We start from the raw sequence: 20,260 nt of genomic DNA, 5'->3' as shown, positions 1-20,260 counted from the left end.
ACCACCACGGCCAGTGCTCATCCTTACTCCGTCCGGAGTCGGTCGCTACGGATGGTTCGGTGTGTGCCGCGCGCAATATTAACTGGCGAAGCTTAAGCAGGCTCCGTAAATTGGTGTTTTAATTGTGTGCCGACTAATTGTACTGCCAATTTCGCAATTAATTGAGGGCCACCGCGAGGTTATCACCGCCGCTGAAAATGTGTTTTTTTTTGTATTTTCACACACTTCATTTACTAACTATTTCCTTGTACCTTCTCTTTCGATTCAATTCACAGCATTACATGCGAACACTTCGTGATCAACCACTTTACATCAGCAGTCTTCCGTGAGCCAGTTTCACTGGATCTCAACCCCCCCTGTGTAGTAACCGTGTCAGAACAATTTTCCCTCTAATCCAGTGAGTGTGGTCTCGTTGTTGCTTTGCAACGGCTATATAGAGTGCAAAGAAGCCCTGTTAAAATAATCTCAAAAACAGTCTCCATTGTGCTGTAGTAGTCCATAAACAATCTTCTGTGGGTGCCGCGTGTGCTACAGGCATTTGCCGTGACCTAAGTGAAGTTTAATATTAAGGCAAGTTGTGGCGAAAGAAACGACAAAAACTGTACAAACATTGCAGCACAGTGTCGGTCAGAGTAACCAGTGAAGTCGCGTTTGTGTTGACAACCCGTGATCCGGAATCTCTAATCGGACGGTCAGTTTAATAAATTTGGCACAGCATCCATTCACGAGTCTGCTTGCGACAGTGTACGAAGCCTTCTTCTTCGTCAATCCGAGTCGAACCGTTCCCCGGGTTAGGATGGCCCCACCCAACAATGAAAGTTCGTTCGAAGTGATCAGCAACGTTGTTGCTACGGAGCAGCGCATGGATAACTTTGATGATGCCGCCGAAGAGTCACCGAAATCGCAAATGCCCTGGGAAACGCCGGCGGCCCAGGGACTGTACGATCCACAGAACGAGCATGAGGCCTGCGGCGTAGGCTTCATCGTGTCGATCGAAGGAAAGCCCAATCATAAGGTACGTCCGCTGATCGCGTAAATCAATGGACTGAATGTTAACGCACACACACACACACCATTTCGTATTTTCTTCTTCCTCGCAGATCTTACGCGATGCCCAAACGCTTGCCATTCGCATGAACCATCGGGGTGCATGTGCCTGTGATAACGACACCGGCGATGGTGCTGGCGTATGCACTTCGATACCGCATCAACTGTACGCCAAGGAGCTGTAAGTAAAGTGGCGCGCCCACCTGACAATGGCCCGCACCGAGTTATTGCGCCGCAGTAGACGTCCTCTGCGGGAAGCGCCCATCTCGTGACTACTCACGGCACACCGCAGGAATTTATTTACCAATTTATACGTGACCATCGGCTACCGCTGGTCACGTGTACAACCGGTCGGGTATCCGAAGCAGAGCTGTTTATGGAGGAATTTAAATTGTTGGGCCACGTTGGCCTTTTTCGAAGTTTATCGCATTCCCGGGACCGGGTGGCGATTACGAAAAAAGCGTAGAAACGTCGGCTTATCTGCATTGCACTGTGTGTGGCATTGTCCTTGTGCGAGTTAATTAAATCATTACGAGTTGCGTTAATTAAATTGGTCGCCGCCGCCGCCGCGAGATGCATGGGGCTGGAATTACTTGCCGGCCCCCCTTAGGTGCTTCCATCTTTGCTGCAGTTGCACTGGTTAAACACTTGCCAATGCGTCTCCGTGTGTGCGTGTGTCCGACATCCGGTCCGCAACATTGTGCAACCGGTTCTCGGCGGGGATTACACGATCGGCGTCCTCGCAACGAACCAAATAGAAACCAAACAAGTTTCTCTAGAGTTAACAATCTCGGTTCCGGTAGAATTTTCGACAGTTTGACAATTACTTCCTCAAAATCATGTTCGTCTGCGGATGCAAAATGAGTATTGTCCAGTCACCCGGTCCAAAGTCGACTTCTACCGGTAATAATCGATCCCGTCAAGAGATCTGCTTGACACGTGCCAGCGATAAGGTTCGTAGGTTTGATCGATGATCTACAGTCACACAGGAGTGCCAAGATTGTGTAACAAGCAAAGCAAAAACATCACGAAACTCTCCTTGACAGAAAGCGGAAACGTATTAGAAAGCATTTCGGTTTTGTTTACACAAGCCGCAATTGCGTGTTAAAATCTTGTGCCGAGAGAAACTCACCCGGCGTCTCCATTAATGATGTGTTATTTTACCCGAACCCCGATCATCATTCGGTTTTTTAATAACTAACCTCAATCTTGTTGTTTTATACACCGAATGCTACTTCTTCGAATTTCTTTGCCAGCGATCCATCCCTAATGGACCTTTTCGTAGCGGATTTGGCTATCGACCAAACAGTTTAAATGGCAAAAAACTTACGACCGAAGCAAAGCACCCAAACCAAATCCTCTTCATTGGTCTGTGGGTCTAAGAAGTAAAATAAAATTCTACGAACCGGTCGATTCTTTTCGGTCGCTGAGCACAGACAACGAACGAACAGAGAGGTGTTCACGTTTTGCGGCCACTGCGAGCACGTTTACTTGTGCTGCGACCGTGGCTGCGTTTCCTCCTGCGTGGCAGCACAGCACATTTTTAAAATTAGATAATGGCACGCATCGGCAATGGAGTTCAAAACGGCGCGGCCGACTGGCTATAATTATGTGACACGCGAGGACAACGTGCGCTTGTTTTTCACCGATTTCTGTTGTTTCACGCTCTGGCGTCGGTGATGAAATTGTATTTTTTTTCGTTATGAACGTTTTTTTAGTATTCGTCTTGGTAGGATAATACATTAAGGTGAAATTTCTTCGCCGGTGCAACGGCTGTAGCGACCTCGTCGTAGTAATATCGAGCAGTCGAGCAGCGTTAACGAGTATCGTCAAGTATTCATTGACCAGTTTTCTCCGCACAATCGAAGATTAATTTAAACACTTTCTTTGTGACACTCAACGGTATCGGACGTGCTAATCTACATCTTCCGATTTCAAATATTAAAATAAAGAAATTTCTAGATTTCCACAAGGCCTTGGACGAAAGCACGTGGGACACGCTCTGGCAACGAAAACCCTTTGCTGTGAAGGACAAATTAATTTGAAAAAATTCTGAACCAAAATACCCTGATGGTTCACGCGACCTACGCTAATCTTCCGCGATTTTTTTAATAATCGCACAAAAACTAACATCGGCAGCTGCGCGCGGCCTTTGCAAGAACCAGAATCACGCCGACGGCTCGTGATCGCATTTTTGCCTTGTATTTGCGCCGTCTCGTGTCGCGCTGCGCTTTGTGGTGCTTTGTGATAATGTTGTTCATTTCTTATCAATGTTGTTCCTAGGACGACTTATCTTTGCCCTAACAATTTAAAACGTAATAAATGTTCAGTTAAGGGTAGTGGAAAAGCTTTTTTTGGTAGAGTTCGTTCAAGTACATTACCTTAAAGTGGTGCTTAAATTCATTATGTAAACACACGAAAAGAGGATTAATTCAAGTGAGTCGTGTCCCTGTTTACTGATGCTCAATGATCTTGATGATGATCTTTGCGCGACGATCTTTTAGTCCCGAATTGGCTCACTTCGGCTCATGTTGACCCAAAACTGCTTTTCTGGCAAAATAATTGTTTTGCTCTGTTTCGTAACAAATAGCGAAGAGCGAAGGGAGCGAGCATCTCGCCGAGGTAAACATATTCTAGACTAGATAAAAAGCCGCTTGATGCGCAATAAATCAATCAACGCTCTCGACTTGCTCTCGACTGCAAGTCAGGTCGCTGTGAAGTGGCCTGGAATGCAAACGAGTTCCATTTTTAGCATACTGTAAACATTGTAATTGGCACCGCTCAGTGGGACAATAGTCAATAATTTTGAGTCCGCTTGAAGGCCTCCGCGTGAATCGCGCGAACGGAGGCTTCTCATGCTCAGTGGCCAACGTTGAATAATTATGTTAATTATAAAAAACCACAGTTATCTTAAAACTCATTAGCACTCGAACTCAAATGGGAACACGGAGCCGTAGCCGCCAGGAGACGTGACTCGTTTTACTGTTGTAAATATTGTTTTGTACCGCGAACGTCATGCGAAGCTTTTGCCTCTTCAACAGGTCCCGATTGAAGTGCCCCGATTGGGCCCCTTGTTAGACCAATTAAGGTCATTTGAATGTCGTTTGCGCAAGCCGAAAGCCTGAAAGCCTGAGCGCCGATGATTATCGAGTACGATAACGAAACTATCACGATTCACGCGAGTGTCACAGCCCTTCGCGAAAAACCGATCCACAGATTACAACCGGTCAACGGTCGGTTTCTACTCTGCACACCCGGGCAACAAGCTAGGAATCACCGACACGTAAGCAGCAATTTGTGACCTCAACACCAAAATAATAAGAAAAATGTCCCTCCCAACCCGGGTTGCAACATCCAACCGTTGTCAGCTGAAGTTCACGAGCATCGAGCGTGCAAAAATAAAAGAACTCGCGCCAAAGGCAAATGCCCCGTCGCTGGTGACGCCGACGGACGGACGGTGATAAGATGGTTGCAGCTTTGAATGAAAAATTCCGCTCACTCACAACCGCACCGAACCGGTGTACCGCCGGGTACCGGGTGTCGAAGAGAATAGGTGCCGATTACGGCTAATTACTTGATAAAGTTCTGCGGACGCTTTTTTGGGGAAACCATGATTAGGGAACACATGATAAAAGGCATGGGAAAAATACTGACAGCCCCACCGGCGGGGCCATATGCAGTGAATCACGCTCGCCATCAATGACCGGAGTGAGTGAGCCCGACGGAACACAGTCGATGGCGTTGCAGTTTTTAGTGTTTATCATCTTGTGTGGGGCGCGCCGAGATGGAGTTGGACTCTGGAGCGGTTCCGCGACACAATGGCAGTTTGTTTAGAAAGCATCAGCTTGGTCCGCACCGTGTTGTTTATTTTTTGATAATTCTCTGTCTGGGTCTGGTGGAAGCGTCATAAGCAGCACTATGTTTGGACACCGATGACCAGCATTTGCGTCAATTCCTATGCATCCCTGTGTCGGGACTTATCTGATGCGGCGGCGCGGCGCAAACACTGTCAGCTACAAACAATGTTTCTGGCCGACGTTAGCAAATCAGATTAAGGGACTGGCAAGGCAAGGCCGGTAGAGTGGCCACCGATGGTGTGTCTGATGCAATGTTCACGAACTATGATTGAACTAAACTTTCACCGATTTCACAGCATATTTTTGTCTCATTCGCAGATCTTCCCGTGGCATTGAGTTGCCCGAACTTGGCCGATATGCGACCGGTATCTTCTATCTCGATAAGAACACTCACGAGGAAGCGGAGAAAGAATTCAACTCGCTGGCCGAGAGCTTGGGACTTCAGGCGATCGCCTGGCGCGATGTGCCGACCAACCAGGAGGCGGTCGGTGGGGTGGCCCGGAAGAGCGAGCCACTGTCCAGGCAGGTCTTCGTTACCGCCGACGTCGATGAGGACACGTTCAAGCGGCAGGTGTGTGTGATCTGCTCTGGAAAGTTTATCCTTCGTTATCACTTTAACACTTGGCTCCCCTTCTGTCTAGGTGTACGTGCTGCGTAAGCGTGCCTCGCACGAGCTGCAACGCCCGGGACGCCGGTTCTACATCTGCTCGCTGTCGCCGAAGACGATCGTATACAAGGGCTTGTTCACGTCCGATCAGCTGTGGGAGTACTACGAGGACCTGAAGAATCCGGACTTCCTCACCTACCTGGCGCTCGTGCACACGCGCTTCAGCACCAATACATTCCCGTCCTGGGAACGGGCCCACCCGCTGCGGGTGCTGGCGCACAACGGCGAAATCAATACGCTGCGCGGTAACGTGAACCTTATGAAAGCTCGCGAAGGGGTGATGAAGAGCGAAGAGTTCGGCGCGGAACTGAAGAAGCTCTATCCGGTCGTCGAGCCGAATCTGTCCGATTCCGGGTCCTGTGACTGTGTGCTTGAGTTTCTGGCCCACGTCGGAAATCGTTCGCTGCCGGAGGTAATGTGGCCATCATCACCCTAGAAGGGCACCACCCTTAGTAATCCCTTTTCTGATTCCTAGGCCGTTATGACGATGGTCCCGGAAGCGTGGCAGAACGATCGTACGATGTCGCAGGAGAAGCGTGACTTCTACCATTGGTCGGCGTGCGTGATGGAACCGTGGGACGGTCCGGCACTGATCTCCTTCACCGATGGCCGCTACATCGGAGCCATTCTCGATCGCAACGGGTTGCGCCCGTCGCGTTTCTACGTGACGCGGGACAACGTGCTCATCATGGCCTCGGAAGTCGGCGTTTACGACGTAGATCCCAAAGACGTTATACTCAAGGTAGACAAACTGTGTACTTATGCGGGTTTTTCTTTTTGTAGATTCGTTTAAAACATGCTCATAAACCAAAAAAATACCTATTGTTGTTCCACCAACCACCACCACCACCACCATCACCACCACACAATCGTATCATAACCACGCGCTGCGCGAAGCTCGGGCGCCTCCTCCACGCACACACACACACTCTTGGCGGTGCCGCGTAGTGGTCAGCGATCTAGAACAGATCAAGTGATCGATCCGCGCGATGATATGCCCGCCGACGACGACGGGTCTCGTAGCCAGAAGCCGCCGACGAAGAAACGGCTTGGCGAGATGTCGTCATCCCAAGGAACCAATGGGCCACCACAGGTGATAGGAGAGAACACACAGCAACACACCGCTGGTGACCATACGAGTGTGTGTGTGTCGGTGTGTGTGTGTGTGTTTGAGGATGAGAAAGTGTGGGAGGTGGATGTTTGAGTGGGCGCGCATCTCTCTCTGTCTCCGGTGTGTACCCGCGGATCGTCGGCTGCTGGAAATGATCGCCGGGAATCCCGGGACACGTGAGCGGTAATGCTTCTCACTCCGTATAGCGTTTAAGGCACTTTCATTTCTCGTCTTGTATGTTTTTTTTCTTCTTATAATTCAAGTCGTGTCCGGTCACAAGTGTCAAGATCGTCCTCTTCCAACTCTTCCAAAGCCCATACTCGCGTACACACAAGAACAAGCGCCAGGAACTCGTACCAAAATATAACGAATCTACGAACGCAAGCGCGCAAACCTACTAAACATTGTCGGTAGAACCACTCATATTCGTATCAAAAATGCATTTGTCAGCAAGTCACTATCATTAAAACCAAACAATTAGAATCAGAAGGTGGCCGATGGCGCGCCACACCGACACATCCACATCAACTCGTCAAACTCTTTCTAATTCTACCAATGTTTCCCTGTTCTTTTTCCTGATGCACCGTAAATGCACCGTAAAATTACTCTTTCTCCGTGTACCGATCCGACATTACACAATCTATGATCGCCCGATCGCATTGGATCCGCTTCTTCGAACGATCTTACCTACACAGAGCCGCTTGAAGCCGGGCCGTATGCTGCTGGTGGACACGGAGAAAAAGGCGCTCATCCAGGACATCGAGCTGAAGACGGAGATTGCCAAATCCCGTCCGCATGGCGAATGGTTGCAGGAACAGGTAAGGACGAAACAGTGAACAGTAAACGTTATGGGTCTATCATTTTTTCTAGTGCCGATCGATCGTAAAAGAGAATTATCTTCGTCGAATCGCACGACAGCAGAAATGATGATGATGACGTGATTGTTACCATGGTTACCGTCCCGTGTCGTCGTCGTACTGTGTGTCCGAAGTGTGTCCCAGTCGTGTCCATTTATTTAATGGCAACGCGTCCGAATAACGTAACGTGTTTTGGGTATTAAGGATAAGGATTAACGGGAGACACAAAATACGTGGTATACAGTTGGTTACAAGTGACCCGCGTAAGCTCATCGCCTGACCACACACTTACCACACTAAACACATTCTGGAATCCATATTAATCTGTTTTACTGTACTTTCTTTTTCTCTTTCTCTCTCTCTCTTCCTATGCTCGGTACCAAATTGTCCTTCGTCAATCAATCGTCAAACATCTTGTAACATCTTTACCATCCTCATCGGTGACTTGTTTCTTTATCCTGTACTCTGTACTCGTTTTCTTTGTTTTTCTCCGTGATATTTTACATCCGCCATCTCTCTCGCGTCCCTTGCTATGCAATTGTCTTGTTTCTGGCTAAACTTACAACAAATAAAAAATATTAACTTTTTTGCGTGCCTTTGCCTGACCGTCCCCCGTCCCGTCCGTGCATGAAACACATTATTTTACTCCGATCACCGGGCCGCTTCATTTCTAATTCCATGACAACACGCCTCACCCATTCACCCGAACACACAACAATTCCTCAATCGTCTCTCCAAACGCAAAACGTCATGACACACCAAGATGGTAAGTGGATCCTTAAAAGTGTCTCAGCCGTAGCCGCTTGCAAGCTTTTGCCGCTCTCCGAGCCGAATGATATTATAATTTCCGGCATCTTCTCGAGAATATTATGCTTTTTAACAACCAACCACTTCTTGCGTTGAACGACACTCTTTGGTTGGGTTCTTTTCTCCCATCTGCATTCTCCAGTTTCCAGTTGTATATGTTTTTTGGCAACGCTGTCGCGCCTTTTGTTTAATGTGTTCAATGTGTTAGATTGAGTGTTCTAAAATCTTCTTTGTTTTGCATAATATGTTTCTAGTTTCGTAACTCTTTTGCCGTGTTCAGTGTGATACTTTCAAACTATCTCCATTACGCTTGATGATCTTACTTTTCGCGTTATTTTGCGCCGTACACAGATAACGATGGATGTTATTCGTCGCGAAGCAGGCGTTGAATCGAATGGTGGCAGCGTTGTGGCGCTGAACAACGAAACTGCGCTGACGAGCGAGCGCAAAGGCATCTTGGATCCTCGGCTGCCGCTGTACGGTTACACGACCGAAACGATCCACATGCTGCTGCTGCCGATGATCAAGAACAAGAAGGAAGCGCTCGGATCGATGGGCAACGATGCGCCGCTCGCGTGTCTGTCCGCCTTCCAGCCGCTACCGTACGAGTACTTCAAGCAACTCTTTGCCCAGGTCACCAACCCACCGATCGATCCATTCCGGTAAGCATTCCGGCCTTTGTGTTGTCCGAAAGTTGCATCCTAATTCTTTTGGTATTTTCTTGGCAGTGAAAAGATCATCATGTCGCTGCAGTGCCCGGTCGGGCCGGAGGCGAACCTACTGGTGGCCTCGCCCTCGCAGGTACATCGCATCTGGTTGGATAATCCGATCCTAAGCATTCCGGATGCTGAAACGCTCAAACGGAATCGGCACCGTGGCTGGAAAACTAAGGTTCTCGATATTACATTCCCAGCGAACGAGGGTCCACCGGGTTACCTCGGTGGGTTGCGGCGTGTCTGCGCCGAGGCGGAGGCTGCCGCCCAGCACAGCTACCAGCTGTTGGTGCTGTCCGATCGGGCGGCCGGCGCCGAACGGGCCCCCATTTCGGCCCTGCTGGCGCTCGGGGCCGTCCACCATCATCTGATCGAGACGCGCCAACGCATGAAGGTCGGTCTGATCGTGGAGACGGCCGAGGCACGCGAAGTCCACCACGTGTGCGTCCTGCTCGGGTACGGGGCCGATGCAATCTGCCCGTACTTGGTGTTCGAGATGGCGAATGCGTTGCGCGACGAGTGCGTGATCGATCCGTCGCTCACCGACGATGGCATCTACCGGGCGTATGCGACCGCCATCGAGACCGGCATCCTGAAGGTGATGGCCAAGATGGGAATCTCGACGCTCCAGTCGTACAAGGGCGCACAGATTTTCGAAGCCGTTGGCATGGGCACGGATGTGATCGATCTTTGCTTCCGCGGCACTCAGTCGCGCATCGGTGGCGTCAGCCTGGAAGTGTTGGCCCGGGAGGGTCTCGAGCGGCACGAGCTGGTGCACGGCACGCGACACTCGGACGCGTTGATCCTGCGCAATCCGGGTCAGTTCCACTGGCGTGCGGGCGGCGAAGGGCACATCAACGAACCGGCCGCGATCGCGGCCCTTCAGGAGGCGGCCGTGAACGAGAGCAAAGGTGCGTATGCCACGTTCCGCGATACGACCATGCGCAGCGTGGAGCTGTGCACTTTGCGCGGTCAGCTGGAGTTTGTCAAGGGCCGCCCGAAGATTGATCTCGCCGACGTAGAACCGGCCAGCGAGATCGTGAAGCGTTTCGCGACCGGTGCCATGAGCTTTGGTAGTATTTCACTCGAAGCCCACCAGACACTGGCCATCACGATGAACCGTATCGGGGGCAAGAGCAACACGGGCGAGGGAGGCGAGAATGCCGATCGCTACATGAACCAGGATCCGCAGCACAATCGGCGTTCGGCCATCAAGCAGGTCGCTTCCGGGCGGTTCGGAGTGACGGCCGCGTACCTTGCCAACGCGGATGATCTGCAGATTAAGATGGCCCAGGGAGCGAAGCCGGGCGAAGGCGGTGAACTGCCCGGGTACAAGGTATCGCAGGAGATTGCCGACACGCGCCACTCGGTGCCGGGCGTGGGTTTGATTTCTCCCCCTCCGCACCACGACATTTACTCGATCGAGGATCTGGCCGAGCTGATCTACGATCTGAAGTGTGCCAATCCGAAGGCACGCATCAGTGTCAAGCTGGTGTCGGAGGTCGGTGTCGGAGTGGTGGCGTCCGGTGTGGCGAAGGGCAAGGCGGAGCATATCGTCATTTCGGGCCACGACGGTGGCACCGGTGCTAGCAGCTGGACCGGCATCAAGTCGGCCGGATTACCGTGGGAACTGGGGATCGCCGAAACCCACCAGGTCCTGGTGCTGAACGATCTTCGATCAAGGTATTCGAGGCGAGGTATTGATGTTCGTGTGATTGGCCACGCTAACCAATTCCATTCCATCTTTTCACAGAGTTGTGGTGCAAGCCGACGGTCAGCTACGGACCGGGTTCGATGTGGTTGTTGCCGCGTTGCTCGGGGCGGATGAGTTCGGTTTCAGTACCGCTCCGCTCATCGTAATGGGCTGCACGATGATGCGCAAGTGTCACTTGAACACGTGCCCGGTCGGCATCGCCACGCAGGATCCGGTGCTGCGTGCCAAGTTCTCCGGCAAGCCGGAGCATGTGATCAACTATTTCTTCATGCTGGCCGAAGAGATCCGCGAGATCATGGCGGGACTCGGGTTGCGCCGGTTCCAGGAACTGATCGGCCGCACGGATCTGCTCAAGATGCGCGATACAGTGTCGTTCAAGGGATCGCTGCTCGATCTGCAGATGCTGCTTAAGAACGCATTGGATCTGCGCCCGGGCACCAACATTGTCGGTGGCTCGCTGCACCAGGACTTTATGCTAGAGAAACGTGCCGACAACGAGCTGATCAAACGGACGATGGCGGTCATCGAAGGGACGGCTGCCGATCCTCATTTGACGATCGGCATGAAGATCAACAACGAGGAACGAGCATTCTCCAGCACGCTGAGTTATGAGATTGCTCGTCGCTACGGAGATGCCGGATTGCCGGAGGGACGCTCGATCACCATCAATCTGGCCGGATCGGCTGGCCAAAGCTTCGGAGCGTTCCTGGTGCAGGGCGTCAAGATGACGCTGGAGGGCGATGCAAACGATTATGTCGGCAAGAGCCTTTCGGGTGGCACGATCGTGATCAGGCCACCGGAAGGGACCACGTTCGAGTCGCACCTGAACGTGATCGTGGGCAACGTGTGCCTGTACGGGGCCACTGCCGGACGCGCTTACTTCCGCGGTATCGCTGCCGAGCGGTTCTGCGTGCGCAATTCGGGCGTCACGGCCGTCGTGGAGGGCGTCGGTGATCATGGGTGCGAGTACATGACCGGCGGAATGGTGGTCATTCTGGGGCTAACCGGGCGTAACTTTGCCGCCGGAATGTCCGGAGGTATCGCGTACGTCCTCGACGTCGACGGAACGTTCCGCTCGAAGGTGAACCCCGGGATGGTCGAGCTGCTGGGGCTCGAACTGGATGAAGACCGGCAAACGGTTAAGAATTTGCTGCAGGAATTCATTGACGAAACTGGTTCGGAAATCGCGACGGAACTGCTATCGACGTGGCCCGAACCTTGCCAGCAGTTTGTGAAGGTGTTCCCCCACGAGTACCAGAAAGCACTGAAGGCAATGAAAGAGCAAAGCGTGGCCAAGGCCACGGTCGCGACTAACGGTCACCCGAAGCAGGAACCGCAGGTGAAGGACATCGAGGAATCGATCCAGGATGCGGCGCTGGCGAAGAAGAAGCTCGATCAGGTATTGGACAAAACGCGTGGCTTCATCAAGTACAAGCGCGAGACAACGGTCTATCGGAACGCGACCGAGCGTCAGAAGGATTGGAAAGAAGTGTTCAACTTCCCGCACGTGCGCCAGAACTTGAAAGTGCAGGCCGCACGCTGCATGGAGTGTGGCGTTCCGTTCTGCCAGTCGAACTCGCACGGTTGCCCGCTCGGGAACATCATTCCGAAGTGGAACGATCTCGTGTTTAATGGCAACTGGCAGGAAGCGATCAATCAGCTGCTGCAGACGAACAACTTCCCCGAGTTCACGGGCCGCGTCTGTCCGGCACCGTGTGAAGGGGCGTGCGTGCTGGGCATCTCGGAACCGGCCGTGACGATCAAAAACATCGAGTGTGCCATCATCGACCACGCATTCGAGCAGGGTTGGATCAAGCCCCATTTGCCGGAAGTTCGTACGGGAAAGAAGGTTGCCGTGGTCGGATCGGGTCCCGCCGGTTTGGCCGCCGCTCAGCAGCTGAACAAAGCCGGCCACCTGGTGACGGTGTTCGAACGCAACGATCGTCCCGGTGGTCTGCTGCAGTACGGCATTCCGACCATGAAACTCTCGAAGACGGTCGTACAACGACGGCTGGATCTGATGGTGGCCGAAGGTATCGAGTTCCGGTGCAATACGCACATCGGTAAGGACGTGATGGGATCGCAGCTGGAGCAAGAGTACGATGCGGTTCTGTTCACCACCGGAGCCACCTGGCCACGCGATCTGAATCTTCCCAACCGCGATCTGAAGGGAATCTACTTTGCCATGGAGTTCCTGGAGGCGAGCCAGAAGAAACTGCTCGGAACGCGCCCGGAATGGATATCGGCCGCCGGCAAGGATGTGATCGTTATCGGTGGCGGTGACACCGGGTGTGATTGTATCGCGACCTCACTGCGCCAGGGAGCGCGATCGATCACCACGTTCGAAATTCTTCCCGTCCCGTCCGAGAAGCGCGGTCAGGATAACCCATGGCCACAGTGGCCACGCATTTTCCGGTAAGCTCTCCACTACAAGGCCGATCGCCGATTGGAATTTAACGGTTTCCATTTTCTCACCAGTGTCGATTACGGTCATGAGGAGGTCCGGGTGAAATGGGGCAAGGACCCACGGCAGTATTCGACCACGACCAAGGAGTTCGTGAGCGATGGCGACGGTAACATCAAGGGTGTGAACACGGTCGAGGTCGAGTGGGCCAAAACTCCGACCGGCCAGTGGAGTATGAAGGAAGTGGCAGGCTCGGAGAAGTACTATCCGGCCGATCTGATCCTGCTGGCCATGGGCTTCCTGGGCCCGGAAAAGCTGGCCCCGTCCGAGATGAGTAAGTTTCGGGAACCGCTCCCCTCTCTCTCTCTCTCTCTCTCTCTCTCCTGTCATTCGAACCTTTTTCATTGTAGAACTGGAACTCGACGGTCGAGGCAACATCAAAACCCCCGTTGGAACGTACGGTACGGCCAATCCGAAGGTATTCGCGGCGGGCGACTGTCGCCGCGGTCAGTCGTTGGTGGTTTGGGCCATCTCGGAGGGAAGGCAGGCGGCACGACAGATCGATGCGTATTTGATCGGCAAGCCTAGCGCTCTGCCCGGTCCGGGCGGTGTGATCGATAACACCCGGTCACCGATTGCCGTCAAGGCGTAAGCGATCCGATTCGATCAGACAGACAGACAGAACTTAAAGGTGTCCAACGAGAGAGAGAAAATCCGTCACTCCGACAAAGTCGATTGTTAATTTGTTATTTCGACACATGTATTATGCGTGAATCGATTGTCTGCTATCCATTATCTACCACAACATTGGACCTATCGAACAGAAGGGCATTGATATTGCGGATTCAAGCTGTCACGAGAGGAACTCAAAATTTAGGCTTTGCTTGGCAAACGGGCTTGAAATGTTAAATTGTTCTCTGCACTGCACTTCCCCACTTGAATGCACGCTGCTGCTTTTCAACTCATCTCATATCATCATTATTCCAACAAGATTCAGTATATGCATCACACCGGAAAGCGCGCAAACGTAGGACAAACGCTGTGGGCATAACTTAAAGGTTTACGGAAGAAGCTCAATCGGCAGCCATCTGATGGCGATATTAGGTGTAACCGCGACGGGTCTCTTGCATCTCTTAGCTGATGTAGGTCGTTGTTTATAATTTATTTAAATCTTTCTGCGCCCCCCTTAGCTGCAAGTGCTTATTAATGTTTGCAGCTCTTCTTAGGAACGCGCGATTAATTATCATATTCCGCTCAGCGACGACGAGGGGGTTGGATAAATAGGATTTCATTAGTTTTCTTGAACATCGTTCGAACCGGGAGCAGCTGTCCAGGTTGCAAATATAAAACACGATCTGTGTTACAGACTTTGGTAAGGTATCTGGTAAGGCAAATGTTAGGGGGCTGTTGATCTGTTTTGCGGAAACTCACACAAATTCTCCAGCGAAGCAAAGAGAAATATATTATTTCTGATTTTTTGTTTCGATCATTGGTTTCTTTTGGCCATCGCGGCTCATCTCTGCAATCGATCGAAGTAATCCAAGCACGACTGCGGGACTGTGCACCATTACCTCGAGAGCACCGCCTACTAGGGAGCATAAGCGGGTTTTATTGCACAAACAGGTTCCTGCATTGTCACAAGTTTCCGATACCGAAAGTCAATTAGATGTTTTAGAGATAATCAAACCCTCCACGCACACACAGTCTCCGAGAAGGAATCATTTTATGCTCCGTTCTGCACTCTTGTTTCATTAAGTGAGATGTTTAGCGAATAAGCGATACACAGCATACTGCGTCCACAGGATGCAAGGAGTACTACTAAACGCTACGGCAAAGTGTTATGACAATAATTAGTGTGCAGATCTATATTGCAGGATGTGACTGAGAGCGTATAGAAGTTAAATCACTACGTCGTAAGCCATACATCTTACCAACTAAAAAAACGGTTATTGAAACGGATATCTCCCATATCTCAGAGTGTGAACTCTTAAAAGCCATAAACACACACACCTCGAGCACGCTCTCTTGGCATTGCGCACCACTCGGAACCGTAATGTGTAACCGATATGTCTATTTACAGAAACACAGAAACTATTAACTACGGCCAACAAAAAACTACAATATCAACGCGCTAAGCGACAAAAGTCATCGTTCATTTAAACATGTAACAGCAGTTTGAAGTAAATGTACTACTCTACTCACCACTTAATGAACACAAACTGAGGCTTGTGAAACGAGTCCTTCCGCCGGCTGAAACGAACGGTTTAATATTTATTACAGGCGTACAGCAGATAATAAAATACTGCGCTTCGGGCGTTAGGAATGCGCCAGAGGCAATGGAAAAGGGCTTAAGCGGGCATATACGGTTATACACCGGAAAATTTACATTGTTGTTAGTGTTTGTTGCGGTAGCAAAGTTCTCCAAGCGGCATCTATATATATAATATACACCAGAACGCGCAATTATCATATATATATACATCGTATGCATCTGTATTGAGCATCAAACATATTTACAATAAGAAAAGTGCACCATTCAAGCCGCAAGTATGTTTATCGCGCCCCTGGCCCTGGCCCAAGGAAAAACATACAAACGATTGAACCGATGCAGAACTACATTATACAACTGTTTTAACGCCGATATATGTACACCCGCAATGGTACTGGAATGCTTCAATCCTGTTCAATAAATGTAGAAGTTGATGAAATGCAATGGATGCTTACCTTTTTTCTTTCTTCTTCTGGCCATGCTCGTCCCCGCGTCAGTCCGATTCCATGTACTTACGCTCCGCTCTGCCGTTCACCGCCGGCGATAACACTGTACACTGATAAAGCTGATAAAAAAGATAGGAAAAACGTCGATCAACTACAGTTTCGCCAGGTAAAGACTCCGTTTGAAAAGGTCTCTCCGCCGGCGCCGCCGTTATCGCTTACCTGCGGCGGCCATAACACACCACACACGAGCTTTCTTTACGTACAAATGAAACACGAGGGAACAGTAAGGGGGGCCGGTTATGTTCCGTAAACAGCTAAACGTTTATTCTATGTTTCTTGTGTTGTATTTACACGTCATAAAAGTGGAAAAAAGTCAAACCCCACAACAACATCAGTCACACACTGTTAAATTATGGATCCTGTGAGGCTCACGACGATCTTGCGCTGCCGAAGATCGCGGCAATCAAACTCAAAAGGCGGGCGCATCATCACACTCAAAGCTAGTTTCCATCCATTTGCAATCATCCATCATTTGCTTGCTACTGTTACTGTTAGGGGGGCTTCTTTTAATTCTGGTTCGGCGGTCAGAAGAACTCATTCGACTCTACACACGCATCCGAAATCCGCTTTTCTCGGGGGGGTTTGATGTGGTTTAAATTAGCGTAATTCTAGCACAACGACACGACTCCTTCCTCTAAGAGCAACGGTTTTGTTCTCGCTTCCATTCCTACCTTCTCGGATACTTTTGGAAAAACTACTGTTTTTGGCTTAACCCTTCACACAGACACACACAAACCACACACGTTTACATATTTTTGGGGCTACTTACGCCACGGAACACACACGCAAATGAGATTTTATTTTAGTTTGTTTTCTTGATGGGCTCAAATATCTCTCTCAAATACATCTCTCGGGCAAGCGAACGGAGAACGAACGAAACAAAAGGGCAGAACATAATAAGATTTATTTATCTAATAGTAAAAAAGGTTTCATTATCAAATCTTCGTCTTCCACACACAACACACCACGCCATCAAACCAAATTGCATCCCGAGCATCCATCGCGAGCATCCATCCAGACATCCTTTCACGCGTCATTCTCGTGTTTGCTGAACAAGAGGTCAGTCAAGGGGGTCCGTCCGCCCGCCCGCCCGCCGCGGAGCGCGGAGATCGTCAAACTTCGTGGGAACGCGATTTCCCACAGAACACGGGTTTGTCTGTTTTCTTTTCCCGGACTCTCGTAACCGTGGCGCGGGCGTCGGTCTAAAAATAGGGTTCAAGCGAGAGAAAAACGAGGAAGAAATGCGTGTCAGTGCCGGTGTTCCGGATAAGGGTTTCAGCGTTCAGCACAACACCGGGGGCGTTGTGGCCCCCTGGCCACAACTAATTTACCTGTTCTCTGGCCGACATCGTCCGAAAAATCGTCTGTACTTTCTACTCCCTCTCTCTCATTCTTTCTTTCTTTCTTTCTTTCTTTCCCGGGGCCAAAGGATCTACGGTCGGTTCGGCTCAACACGGCCCGCAGGGCTAGCGGCACCCGGCGCACCGCTACCGTTGCCGTTCCACGCCAGATACTCCTGGCCCGGACCCGGTCCGGGGCCGGCCCCACCCGGTCCCGGAGGTCCACCGCCGCCGACCGGTCCTCCCGGACCGCCCGCGTGCCCCTGGCCCGGTCCTCCGGGGCCACCGCCACCTCCACCGTGCGAGGCCGTGTTTTGCTGCATCTGGTTGCCGATCAGGCTCCACTGGCTAAGGGCGGCCGCGATTATGGCCGGATTGATGGGCATCTGGTTGATGTTCATATTGCCCCCCGCCGGGCCACCGTGCAGTCCGGGCCCTGGGGCCGCAGTCACAGCGCCCCCACTGCCGCTCAGATGGTTTCCCATACTGCCACCGCCACCACCGTGGTGACCGCTAGCCGACCCGCCACCACCACCGCCACCCTGTCCATTCGGACCGGTCGAGTTGAGCCCGAGTGCCTGCAGGTTCGGCATCGAGTCGATATTGCCGCTATTCTGGCGGTTTTGCGTCGTGTACTCGTTGTAGTTCCACACTGGCCGCTGATTGCCCCCGCCCGGCTGCTGCGGCAGATGATTGTAACCTCCCGGGCCACCGGCCACCCCACCGCCGCCGCCACCGCCACCACCATGGTGATAGTTATTGTTCGGATGCCCGCCATGGTGTGGCCCTCCGCCGCAGTACTCGTTCCCGTCGCGGCCAGCATGTTCACCGCCGCCGCCACCACCGCCGTAGCTCGACGAAGGGTTGCCACCCATCTGGCTCTTGCCCCGATGCCGGCCGTGCTCGGGCCGGGGCGATGCCGTCGAAACGTACACCGAGGTGCTCTTGATCAGATGATCCTCGCCGCACAGACTCTGCGCCACGTGCGGATCGATGAACGTGACGAACGCGAACGCCCGGAAGGGCTTCGGGATGAACACGTCCGCCACCTCACCGTACTTGCTGAAATACGTCCGGATGTCGTCCGCATTAATGTCCTCCGTGAGCCGCCCGAGGAAGATCTTGCTCGGCATCTGGTGCTGCATCTGGTCCTTGCTGCTCGGCACCTTCACGTCGCACCACCGGCTATCGATCAGGTGGCGCTTCGACAGCACCTTCATTTGGCACTCGAAGCGCGCGAACCGGATAAACCCGTACCCCTTCGACTGGCCCGTGTTCGAGTCCTTCTTCAGCTGCACCACCAGCAGCTCACCGAAGCTCTCGAAGTACTCGCGCAGCCGCTCCTCCGTCGTCTTCCACGGGAGCCCCAGCACGATCAGATCGGTGGTGGTCCGGTTCCGGCTCTCGATGCGCTTCGTTTTGGGCGTCGAGTTCTCCGTCCGGTCGTCGCACTTGCGCTTGTTCTCCTTCGGGAACACGCAGATGTACACGTGGTTGCCCCAGCCCGAGTCGGGCGAGAACGGGTGCAGCTTGCCGTCGCTCAGGCGCACCCCGCGGATCACCTTGTTGTCCGGGTTGCGGTACTTCAGCCCGCAGGCCCCGAAAAACTGGGCCTGCAGCGTCGTCAGCAGCAGCGTCGCGTCGTCCTCGAGCGGAATCTCGACCGCTTCGTCACCCTCCTCCTCCGACACGAGCACCGTCCCGGACGGTTCCATCTTCACGTCCAACGATGGGTGGTCCCCTGAAAACTCCAGGACTGAGCGCGGACGAGACGGGGTGGGGGGCTGGGCAAAAACAAAGTCTTTTTTGCTTCGTTCCAAACGGTTCCTCTAAGCAAAACCCGGCCGGATGACGTTTGGAACGTTTGGCATGTATTGGTGGTATGGTATTGGTGGGAGAAGAGGAATAGAGATGACACACACACCCGTTCTCACACTCTCCGTTCAACGCACGCTCTCTCGCGTGAACCTATACACCGCGCTCTCTTTCGCTCTCGCTTTCGTGCTCGCTCTCTCGCTCGTTCGCGTTCACTCACTCGCTCACGGATCCGTACTTTTGCTCGCGGTCACGTACTCACGCGATTATGCAGCGCAGCGGGGCTGGCTTAGCTTCTGCAAGAAAAGAAATTGTCTCCTATGGTACACAGCACACACTCGAGATCGATTAAATCACCCGCCACACCTTGGCACATAGCGTTGACAATTTGATTGCGCGAATGCCCTTTATCCGTGGTGCCCCAGCAGCCAGCCAGCTTGCCCGTCGTCGTCGTCGTAGAACCGTTTCACAGAACTACTCAGCAGCAACTGCGGCCGCACTCTTTCTCGCCACCGCACAAGAACACACACACGCACACACGTTCACGAACTGTGAAGGGAGCATAACACACGATCAAAAGCACAAGTTTCCGAGGGCCGGCACTGTTCAATCGATGCGAGCGATGCTTTGTGCCTTAACGCGTACGAGAAGGATCCCAAATCGATAATCCATTGCTCGTAAAAGGCCAATAGAAACCCAATTGTTCTACGAGAGAGCGACTGTGCGCTTTCCGCAGCCCACTTTGTTCTACTCGAAAAAAGCCGAGCTCGAATCGGTCGATTGAGTAAGACCGCGCGCCGGAAAGAGAACGCTCCGATCAGAGTGAGCGAGCCAGCCAGATGTTTCATTCGGAAACGTCAAACGAAACGTCAAACGTCAACGAAATAAAAAATTTAAAATTTGAACAGCAATTGCAAACGGCGTCAAAAAACGTTATCAAAAACTTCCAAAAAATCGTGAAAAAATCACCAATAATTGTAATCTGTAACGCAATGGCGTCTGAACAACTTATGCGTCCGATTTGTTATTCCCACTGGAGACTGCGCCTTCGAAATGGACTGCTTTATGGTAAATTCACTTTCTCCCATCACTTCGTGCTCATGTTCAAGTTCACTCTTAATTTCAGGTTCAATTTCACCAAAAACGGAGGTCG

General features: G+C 51.9%; 2 protein-coding genes across 2 annotated transcripts; one reads left to right on the top strand and one right to left on the bottom strand.

The window, feature by feature from the left end:
• The first annotated feature begins 796 nt into the window (after window positions 1-796).
• LOC128268161 (uncharacterized) lies at window positions 797-13,848 on the top strand. Its single transcript, XM_053005186.1, has 11 exons — window positions 797-1,015; window positions 1,101-1,228; window positions 5,223-5,475; window positions 5,546-5,983; window positions 6,047-6,313; window positions 7,378-7,500; window positions 8,698-9,008; window positions 9,075-10,742; window positions 10,813-13,188; window positions 13,252-13,511; window positions 13,588-13,848. The coding sequence occupies exons 1-11, from the start codon at window positions 797-799 to the stop codon at window positions 13,827-13,829; spliced, it is 6,285 nt and encodes a 2,094-aa protein (XP_052861146.1). The 3' UTR covers window positions 13,830-13,848.
• A 3,078-nt stretch (window positions 13,849-16,926) lies between these two features.
• LOC128276599 (TAR DNA-binding protein 43-like) lies at window positions 16,927-19,590 on the bottom strand. The gene is made up of 3 exons (XM_053015059.1): window positions 19,474-19,590; window positions 17,284-19,403; window positions 16,927-17,154 (listed from the first exon to the last, which is right to left on the bottom strand). Exon 2 carries the CDS (start codon window positions 19,005-19,007, stop codon window positions 17,385-17,387), a length of 1,623 nt encoding a protein of 540 aa, XP_052871019.1. The 5' UTR covers window positions 19,008-19,403; window positions 19,474-19,590; the 3' UTR covers window positions 16,927-17,154; window positions 17,284-17,384.
• Window positions 19,591-20,260: the final 670 nt, after the last annotated feature.

Source organism: Anopheles cruzii, chromosome 2 (assembly GCF_943734635.1).
Source record: "Anopheles cruzii chromosome 2, idAnoCruzAS_RS32_06, whole genome shotgun sequence".
In the NCBI taxonomy this organism is placed as follows: Eukaryota; Metazoa; Arthropoda; class Insecta; order Diptera; family Culicidae; genus Anopheles; species Anopheles cruzii.
Note: the sequence above shows the minus strand (reverse complement) of the source record. Positions and strands in the feature narration are given on the sequence as shown.

Excerpts from the sequence above, each read along its gene's own strand:
- LOC128268161 (XM_053005186.1), top strand. The coding sequence starts at position 797 with ATGGCCCCACCCAACAATGAAAGTTCGTTCGAAGTGATCAGCAACGTT. Across the intron at positions 6,314-7,377 it reads CCAAAGACGTTATACTCAAG|AGCCGCTTGAAGCCGGGCCG; the intron begins GTAGACAAACTG and ends TTACCTACACAG. Across the intron at positions 13,189-13,251 it reads CAGTGGCCACGCATTTTCCG|TGTCGATTACGGTCATGAGG; the intron begins GTAAGCTCTCCA and ends TTTTCTCACCAG.
- LOC128276599 (XM_053015059.1), bottom strand. The coding sequence starts at position 19,007 with ATGGAACCGTCCGGGACGGTGCTCGTGTCGGAGGAGGAGGGTGACGAA.